Source organism: Sprattus sprattus (genome assembly GCF_963457725.1).
Source record: "Sprattus sprattus genome assembly, chromosome: 12".
Taxonomy (NCBI): Eukaryota; Metazoa; Chordata; class Actinopteri; order Clupeiformes; family Clupeidae; genus Sprattus; species Sprattus sprattus.
In genome coordinates this window covers 15,894,361-15,905,030 of record NC_137910.1, presented here as the reverse complement: position 1 = coordinate 15,905,030, position 10,670 = coordinate 15,894,361, and the positions used below count along the sequence as shown (strand labels likewise).

The 10,670-nt window shown below is 39.8% G+C and overlaps 1 protein-coding gene across 1 annotated transcript; it reads right to left on the bottom strand.

Moving 5' to 3' along the window:
• Positions 1-5,880: 5,880 nt before the first annotated feature.
• On the bottom strand, positions 5,881-10,430 carry LOC308373538 (guanylate-binding protein 4-like; the record flags this gene model as incomplete). Its single annotated transcript, XM_080849110.1, has 9 exons — positions 5,881-6,335; positions 6,950-7,139; positions 7,527-7,792; positions 8,217-8,357; positions 8,556-8,740; positions 8,851-8,960; positions 9,760-9,835; positions 9,952-10,033; positions 10,256-10,430. 9 exons carry the CDS (start codon positions 10,428-10,430, stop codon positions 5,881-5,883), a joined length of 1,680 nt encoding a protein of 559 aa, XP_080705236.1.
• Between the last annotated feature and the right edge of the window lie 240 nt (positions 10,431-10,670).

The following is a 10,670-nucleotide window of genomic DNA, read 5'->3' as shown; positions in this document are numbered from 1 at the left end:
AGTTGAAAGCTCAGCATTAGAATGTGTGTTTTATCTGTTTCCTCTGTCTGCAAAGTGTCATCTCAGCATTAGAAAGTGTGTTTCATCTGTTTTCTCTGACTTTAAAGTGACAGCTCAGCATTAGAATGTGTGTTTTATCTGCCTTTAAAGTGACAGCTTAGCATTGGAACGTGTATTTAATCTCTTTTCTTTGTTTTCTGTGACTGGTTTGTCAACAAGATGCCATGAACCCTGACGGCGAGGTGAGATATGGGACGAATGAGCCAGTAGAGGATGATGAGAGAGACTACGAGTCACTGGATGATGAAGATACAGGAGATTACGTGAACACAGCGACTCTGGGTGGGAGTGACGAGAATTTAGATGAAGAGGACGACTACGTAAACACAGCGACTCTGGGTGACGGGGAAGATGACTATGAGTGCACAGAGAACTACAGTGAACACAGTGATGGGGACGACTATGTGAATGTGGACCCACTGGATGCAGGAACGTTCTGAAGAGCCGACTATATGAATGTGGACGTTCTGAAGGGACGACTATATGTGCACTTGAAACACTCAGTGATGTGGTCTAGTAATTAATGATGCTACCATAGAGACTCTTTTGGCTTTGCCTTCAACTCATTTGCCATTTCCCTGCCTTCCTGCCAAAAGGCAAATGGCTCAACATTTTAAACCAAGTCTTGTAATTTGTCCTTAATTTTATAATTTTGACTTGTCTTTCCTTGCATCTGATCTTTGGTTACCTGTAGTGTAAACTGATGAGAGAGGTACCTCACCTTCTCCTGACGTGCCCCCACCCTCTCCTGCTTCTGTTGTGGCAGATAAACTTGAGCAGAGCCATGCTCTGTGTAGATCTGTTTCTTTGTGTAGTTGGTGAAGTTCATACCTGTTTAACCTCTACTAGATATTTACTTTGGCTAAAAACAGTAGATTAAATACCAAATTACAGATTGTGTAGATGATATTAAGTATACTTGGTTGAAGAGTTATGTCGTTATTGTTTTCAATGCATAGTGGATACGTTACCTTTTGGATGTTTATCTTTTGATTTCGTTTTCAAGCAAAAGGCTGTTTTGGTAATGTTTGTTAAATATGTTTTATTTATTTTTTGAAAATAATAACCACCTGTGGGTATAAAATCTGCTTGGTTGATGTGCATAGTGTTACTGCTACTGCTAGTGTTATCCCTTCTTTGGCTTGACTGGTTAAATTCATAGTTAAATAATAATAATAATAATAATTCATTTTATTTGTAACACACTTTTCATTCCAAAGAATAGTTCAACGACTCAAGATTACATTTTTTAATAGAAGGACCCAATAGCTATTCTCTCATAACACTTAACTTAATAGGGTTTTTGGAGCCCTACAACTTTTATTCAGCAAACCTGAATTCATTTGGTTGTGTTTTTATTCGAGTCACTGCAGTTTGGTGCCCCTTTGTATCTTTGTTGTTCAAACATGAAAATACTCCCACACTTACAATGATGACATAACTCTGAAGGCTTGATAAATAAACGCTGTTACCAAATATTACTGACCACTCTGCACACATTCTGTTTTAATCAGATGCAGTTTTTATTTGTTCATTAATATTTTACATTTCCATTGACATATGGCAATCAACAAAAGAACAGAATTATTAGTTGTAACAAACTTTAAAACTTGCTCACATTCACTGTAAACATACTCTACGCCTCAGGTAAATGTATTGTTTGTAATCATTGTGCACAAAACAAAGCAGCAACAAAACAGAGACTTCCATGGCAACTGTCTGAATTGCCATTTGTTGTTACCAGGTGTAAGTCTGTAAGTCCATGATAGTGAAATAGGCTGACTGTTTATCAGCATTTCTAAACTTCCATTTATTGTCTTTTTGATGATACCAGTTTAAATGTGTTGACTGCGACTGTCTGATTAACAAGACATCAGCCGTATTTACAAAGAATCTAAAAGGGCTAAAAGTAACTCATAGGCTAAGTGGCGAATTTAGGAGAAACTCCTAAAAATAATGGGCGTGTCAGTCTTAAATGTAGGACTCCTAATTTTTTTTACTAAGAGCAATTCACAAAATATTTTATCCCTAAAAGTAGCACTTAAGTCTAGGACACCTTAAAACTCCTCATGAGGACTCCTAAGTCACTAAGACCTATTCACAAAAAATCGTAAGATGGCTGCAGCCGACTTGGAATTGATAAAAGACATTGCTTAAACCGTGAAGGTATTAATATTGTCGTAGAATTAGCGCGGGATGCAATGACGCCTTTAAACAACGATGTGTCCCGAAGTGAAATATTTGGAAACATAAAGATAGCCTATTTGGCTTCGCGGAAAACGCAAATGACGACACTGGGAATCATCATTCAGCCGTTTTATTCATCAAACTATCAACGCACTGTAGACCCCACAACATCCAACAGTTGGATGTACCGGCAGGTTTTTGAGAACTTACCAGCTGGATGCCGCTGGGGTGACAGTGGCTATTGGTCCTGGGACCAGTAGGCTTTCGCTATACGTTTCACGTTCGTTTCGCTTTGATCAATTAAGATTGGAGGGCTTAAAGGGCCGTATGTGCTGATATTTGAAGTGGTCAAGGGCTGGAAATATAATAGCCTAACAGTTAGCTGGGTGCTTTAATTATTAGCCTACTGCCTTGATTACATGCAATTGCCATATTTTATATTGATCGCTTTATATTTCTTTTAACGTGCAAAGTGTCATTCCCGTTGGATGCACAAACTTGTCATCATGCGTGTGCATTCTGCTAACTGCACTGTCCATAACTATTTAATATGACTTAATTTGAAGCCTAGGTTATTCTCATTACATTTTCAGTTGATATAGTGGGATTGTTAGAGGGACGTCACGAATGAGTTTTTAATGAGAGAGCCTGTCAACAACCAATCACCGTCCTCACCCCTTCTAAACTCGTGCATGAGAAGCGACGTCATCCATAGCAACGGAGTTTTTATCTTAAGCTTAGGAGTTGGAATTATCCTTAGTATGAGTAGGTCTCAGAGCCGTTGTGAATCACTTTTAAGAAATTACTCCTACGTAAAAGGTTTTAGCGCGAGTTAGGAGCACTCCTAGTGGTAAGATAAAAGGCTTTGTGAATACGGTGATGATGTGTGCACCTCGTCATAATCCTATAAACAAGAATCCGTCATGTTGTCGACAACTAAAGAGTAAAACAATCAGTGTCATGTAAGCATTCATCTACGAGGTCACAATTAATAAATATGCACATATATATCATATTTGTGTAAAATCTTGTAAAATTACTCTAACTTGTCAGTCAAAATGCTTCTTCGTCTTCTGGCGTTGTCTTTGCCGGTTCCATATCCTTCAGTTTGTACACATATCAGCATTTCTAAACTTCCATTTATTGTCTTTTTAAATGTGTTGACTGCGACTGTCTGATAACAAGACATCAGGGGCCGTATTCACAAAGCCTTTTATCTTACCACTAGGAGTGCTCCTAACTCGCGCTAAAACCTTTTACGTAGGAGTAATTTCTTAAAAGTGATTCACAACGGCTCTGAGACCTACTCATACTAAGGATAATACCAACTCCTAAGCTTAAGATAAAAACTCCGTTGCTATGGATGACGACGATTCTCATGCACGAGTTTAGAAGGGGTGAGGACGGTGATTGGTTGTTGACAGGCTCTCTCATTAAAAACTCATTCGTGGCGTCCCTCTAACAATCCCACTATATCAACTGAAAATAAGAGAATAACCTAGGCTTCAAATTAAGTCATATTAAATAGTTATGGACAGTGCAGTTAGCAGAATGCACACGCATGATGACAAGTTTGTGCATCCAACGGGAATGACACTTTGCACGATAAGATACATAGAAAGCGATCAATATATAATATGGCAATTGCATGTAATCAAGGCAGTAATAATTAAAGCACCCAGCAAACTGTTAGGCTATTATATTTCCAGCCCTTGACCACTTCAAATATCAGCACATACGGCCCTTCAAGCCCTCCAATCTTAATTGATCAAAGCGAAACGAGCATGAACCGTAGCCTAGGCGAAAGCCTACTGGTCCCAGGACCAATAGCCACTGTCACCCCAGCGGCATCCAACTGGTAAATTCTCAAAAACCTGCGACCGCTCTCCGTTGAAATGCACGAGTCATCGGTACATCCAGGCCACGGTGGACGAATTATTGTAATGTGTGTCCTGTCACTGGACATTCCTGCGATGGCCATGGAATTTACTTTGATATTGTGTAATTTGGCGATTGTCCAAAAGCAACTGGATAAACTGTTGGATGATGTGGGGTCTACAGTGCGTTGATAGTTTGATGAATTAAACGGCTGACTGATGATTTCCAGTGTCGTCATTTGCGTTTTCAGCAAAGACAAATAGGCTATCTTTATGTTTCCAAACATTTTACTTCGGGACACATCGTTGTTTAAAGGCGTCATTGCATCCCGCGCTAATTCTACAACAATATTAATACCTTCACGGTTTAAGCAATGTCTTTTATCAATTCCAAGTCGGCTGCAGCCATCTTACGATTTTTTGTGAATAGGTCTTACTGATTTAGGAGTCCTCATGAGGAGTTTTAAGCTGTCCTAGACTTAGGTGCTACTTTTAGGGATAAAATATTTTGTGAATTGCTCTTAGTAAAAAAAATTAGGAGTCCTACATTTAAGACTGACACGCCCATTATTTTTAGGAGTTTCTCCTAAATTCGCCACTTATGAGCTACTTTTAGCCCTAAGATTCTTTGTGAATACGGCCCCAGGTGATGATGTGTGCACCTCGTCATAATCCTATAAACAAGAATCCGTCATGTGGTCGACAACTAAAGAGTAAAACAATCAGTGTCATGTTAGCATTCATCTACGAAGTCACAATTAATAAATATGCACAGTCATATTTGTGTAAAATCTTGTAAAATTACTCTAACTTGTCAGTCAAAATGCTTCTTCGTCTTCTGGCGTTGTCTTTGCCGGTTCCATATCCTTCAGTATGTACACATATGCCACTGTCCATAAGGGGGTCTCAAAGCACGATTTGCTTTTACGACGGTGGTATAAAAATGTGTAACACTCTACAATTTCAGGGGGAGCTCAGTAGCAAAAACTACCAATTCTGGCATAATTGGCTATATGCATGAAAACGCATTGCTACTTTATGTAGTTCTTCAGTTTGCCGCTGATGTGTGTGTATTCAATCAATTGTGATAGCTTATTGAAGTTGCTCAAGGTTATCATATGGGGGATTGAAGGATCTCTGTGTTTTATTTCCTGACATTGCTTACATTATTTTATTTTATGACAAATGTTACCAATCTCCCTTTGTCTGCCACCTAACCAAATGGCATGGCCAATGGCATCATGTTCACTACCATTCAAATGGTTATTGTGGATCCAGGCATTGCTGTCTGTACACATATGCCTTCACACGTATCACATCCAAGACAAAACTCCCCCCATAGATTTATTTTACTTTCATTTATTTTCAGTGGTTTTTGTCAACCCCTACAAATTAGTTCTACGTAGGTAAAATCAGTTACTTAGTATTTATATTATTATTTTGACCACTTTTATTCCGTGATACACATACTCACAGTAAGTGAAGGGATATTGACAACCAGAAGACACTAACACACATGACAGAAATAATTTCCATATGGGTGATGGTTGTCTCCATAATCATTCTTAAAGTGTGAATATAAACATGCTAAATATAATACATTTACTGAGTGTGTGCTAGCCTATTTACCCTTAATATAAATGAATGCCACCATTAACATAGTTTTCATTGCTCTGCTTACCCATATAATAGTAACCTTATGAGGACACTGTTTACCCACGTAGCTTCTCTACAATCAATACCTTGAATGTGTGAATCATGATATTGTACAGTTAGGAGGATCCCTTGGTTGCATTGCTGCCATAGTCTGCTGGTGTTTTTGCTCCATTGCTAACATGGTCTCCTTATGTCGTTGGCTACTTTCCTGTGATTCCTTCCTTAAGTTCGCCATCATCACTTCATGCTGCCTGGCCTGCACGGCTTGATATTCCTCATACTTCCTCCTGTCCTTTTCTAACTCCTGCTTTAGCTTCTCAGCCTTCTCTGCAAAACCTTTCTCCAGCATCTCTTTCTGCTCCCTTATCTTACTTTCTAGAACCTTCTCATGCTCCTTCTCCTTTAGTTTCCTCTCTTCCTCACTCTTCTTCTCTGTCTGTTTCATCCTCTCTTCAAAACTGTCCCTGTCTGCTTTCATCTTTGCTTCCAACTTGCACTTCTCTTCCGCTTCAGCCTCCATTTTCTGTTGCAAGAGCAAAGCTTCCTCTCTCAGCACTGGTGATTAGACAAAACAAGAGGACAAATTAGCATGTGGGAAAGAGCAGACTTGGAGTTAGAATATCAGCTGGAATAGACTACAGGTTAGTAGCTGTAGCTGTAGTTAGTAGCTGTTCCATTCCATTAATTAGTGGGGCTTCAGGTTGCAGCTTCAAACACATAACTGTAGGCCTAAAGTTTATGGCATCGTCTTAAACCATCAAAACTGGTCTGAGGCAACACACACACACACACACACACACACACACACACACACACACACACACACACACACACACACACACACACACACACAGATGACTCATTGGTTACTACCAAACTGTGCAATTTAATTCCCACAAGAGAAGAAGCAGCATTACCTACTCAGCCCAGTACAATACAGAATACAATATTTTACTCACTTTCTCTCAGTTTTTCCTCCTCACTCAGCTTCGTATCCGCCTGCCTGATAGTTTCAGCTTCCATATGCTTGCTCCTTGAAAACTGCTCCAAGACATCCTTAGCCTATGAATCACACACAAAAATGAATGATGGTAGTGGTGGTTAATGTAATTGAGCATTTATCTTTGAATGCCTGATTTATATAACCTTGACTAATGTAGTTGTCTGACTGTTGTATTCCTCCACAATGCTCTTCAGGTCCTTGGTGAAGAGTTTGTAACCACCAGGTTGAGCATAGGATCCTTTCTGGAGCTGATCGGTCATTTTTGCAGAGAGACTTGTCAGAAGATCCTGGCATTTTTTCTTTGAAGCCTCCTCGTTGTGGTGTAAATACTGTTCAAACTGTTGCTCGATGTATTTCTAAAATATGTCAAATAGTTAAATGTCACTTTTGTTCATAGATGGGGGTATGCATTTCATCAACTTCGTACTTTAAGACATTTCCTTAGCATAAAAAACATAAAACATATTATTTTGAATCTGTCTGCTATTTCATTCACCAACCCGCAAGAATATCTTAAGAATATTTTTTCCTAAAACCCACTTACACATTTTTCATGAAGAATCTGACATTCACCAAGAAAATGTCATAAATCTGACCTAGACTTTTCTTAGGAATAGATCTCAATAACAAATGTACCAAAAATCTAGGAAGATAATAGTTAATGAGGCCTGATCTTTCTACATTTACAATATATACAAACATATAAATGACAATGATGAATTCCTTGGAATGGGAGCCCCAACCTCTAAAGAGTTCAGGTGCTTTCCCTCATCATCCTTAAAGCATCGCTTCATGAACGTCTCAATGGCCATGATGTAGAGGCGCTGATGTTCAGCTGTGACGACCGTCAGCTCTACAGGGAAGGACTGCTTCAGCTGCTCCATGCCAGTCTGGTACACCCGGGTCCCATCTTCCACCGCAGCTTTATTCTCAAGCTCTGAAATGGTGATCACTGCATTCTCCAGACAGGGCATGCCACCACTGGAGATGGTGTCCACATACATCTTTGCTAGATGACCAAGGACTTCATGGGGACAAGGAGAGACCCGTGTGTGTTTTCAGGGATGTGTAGAGATGGAGGTATGCAGCTCATAACCAGATTACAGTTGTTAAATAAATGTGAGAAAACACACATGAGCAGGGACCAAAGTGTGAATGCAAAGACTGCTTTCTAACTGCTTTCTAAGTGATCTCCCATGCCAATGTGTTTGACAGCAAAAACTAAAAATATTATACAGAGTTGTAAAGTAAGCAAAAAAGAAGTGCTACTCCTAAGAAAAGAAGACAAGAATCTACTCTTTCCACAAATTGGTCAGACAAAAGAATGACACAAGAATACACAGCTTGATTTGTGTATGTAAAGTTTGAATTGTCACCTTTTACAGTCACTTTGTTTACCAAAGCATCACAGCATAATGATCCCTGTAACTCACCTTTCCCATTGACCTCGTGTCCATCTTTCAGTGATTTCACCTTGGACTCCATGAAAACAACCTTCAAGAAATCTTCTGTAACCTTCAGAAATTTATTTGAAAGCTCATCCAGATTCAGTGTCTCCAAACGAGACATATTGTCTGGATGAGTCGGTAATGTGAACGTGAAACATCTCCGGGTTGGAAAATAATTTCGGATGCACTCTCTTGGGAGGTTATAATCCACCACACTTCTCCCACGCCCTTTAAAGGAATTAAAACGAATTATTCTACAGATTCACAAAGGAACACTCTGGCACAGGTATTGGGTACATCCGTGTTCTTTTAAGCTATATATACCAGGCTTCAGCTGAAGGGCCTTCTCTAGGTATTCATCTGCTGTCACTTCCTGGCCTTCGATATTTAGCTCCAGAGTAAAGTCCCTCACAGCCCAGATGAAATTTGGGAAGAAACTCACATACTCTGTATCATCTCCTTCATCAGATGATGTTACTTTTATGTGATCTGTAAGCTCTGTAACATATCTGCGTAGGGTTGAGGAGTTAGTACTGAGAAGTGAGCAGTAACTGCTTCAGGTTCAGATAACATAACCAGCAAAGAAACAATGGGACTCTAAAATGGAACAGAAGGATACTGCAGCTCCTCTAGGGCTTTGTTATCAATGGTTCCTCGGCTGTTGAAGACCAGTGTGCTGCTCAGCAGAATGGCCAGAGCAAAGATCTTCATGTCATGCTTTGGGTCTCCCTAAAACAGATGGAATAACTTTGATATTATGTGTGTACATAATACCTAAGAATCAGTATCAAGCTTCCATTCTAGGAAACTTATTTCAGAAATTAGCAACAGAGCAGACGTAGTGTAGAACTATACTTTATTTTACTTTTTCTTCAATCACACTTTCATACATTTCCTCAGGTAGCTCATTATCCTAGTGTAGCGCCCCTAGTGGATTGTAAGATATACCACAGTAACCAAAACAGGTTGGCCAACATGGCGGATGCTGATGGCTACATGTAGCTTGAATACATGACTATTATTGAAAGATATCAAAGTCCCTCTAATGTTGCTGAAGAGATCTGGGTGACCAGTAGTGTCTGCATCAACAAATATGAATATATATTACATTAACTATGAGGCAACAATTTTTGGTAACTGTTGGGCTTGCTTCTCTGTTGTGATTAACTACAGGATAGCTGAGTTTTCTTGATGTTTACGATACAGTGACACACTATTGCTTTTTAAGGAACAAAGTTGTTTCACAACAGAAGACATGCAGAAACTAGCTGGTTAGCATGCTAACTTATGCTGATATCTTACAATGTATTTAAGTTCTTATGGTACTCTAGTACAGCTGTCTATTGATGGTGCTCTCTAATGATATTGAGGCATACCTTGTAAAACATGTTTGAGTTCTGGAAATGCAGTTTAGAAATGTCTATCATTATATATTAAGATAAGCAAGTGGTCTATGAGCTCATAAACACCAACACACATATTTAAAGACAGGGAGAGTGAGTGACGCTGAAAATTCGTTTTCTGGTACCTTGTTCACGTCTCCCAATCCCTCTGTGTCCAGCAGCACCAGTGTGTGTCCTGTTAAAAAAACATCATAATCATAACTGATTAGGTTTGCCTGCATGTGTACATGCATGTGTGTGTGTGTGTGTGTGTGTGTGTGTGTGTGTGTGTACGAGAGTGTGTCTATGGATGTGTATGTCCGAGACTGTGAGCATACATGCCTTCATTAGAAGGATGAGGTACACACCACATCCAGATTCCTTTGGTCTTGGACTCAATAGTGTTACCCAGGGCAAAACCTGAGAGGGAGAGAGAGTAATTGGCCATCAGACACGCCAGTCACTTCTGTAAATACATGGCCATTGGTCTGAGGATGGTAAAGAGGTGGAGCAGGATAGATATTTTGGTGCTAGCAGAACATTTCTAGTATTTGGGCTCTGGTAGACTACTGGTTTTTAAATGCTAACCTAATTGAAGTCAGTGAAGTGAGGCTGGTGTAGATGGTCGTTATATGGCCTCACCTGTTTGTTTTCCAGCAAGCCGGTTCATCAGGTAGGATTTCCCGCTCCGGTAGGGCCCCACTATAGTCACCACCACCACCGGCTGCTGGATCTGCTGCAGTATTTCCAAAGCCTCCTGCTGCACACTCAGGCCCCCACCCTCCTCATTGTTAATCAGACACACCGGCTCCTGCATGGCCACTGGAACTGCAGCCATCTCTGAAACACACACACACACAGAATCAAAATTTAAGGTTTAGAGTTAATAATAATGTACAATATTCAATAACCTAATGCATCTTATATATGTTGGTATTTGTTGCTTATAATTGGACTTAGGCTAGAATGTAGCCATTTTTGGTTGAATTTCCTTATATGCAATAACCTGAGTGAGGTGTGGAGTGTTCTCACTCTCCACTCTTCTTGGTCATGTCAA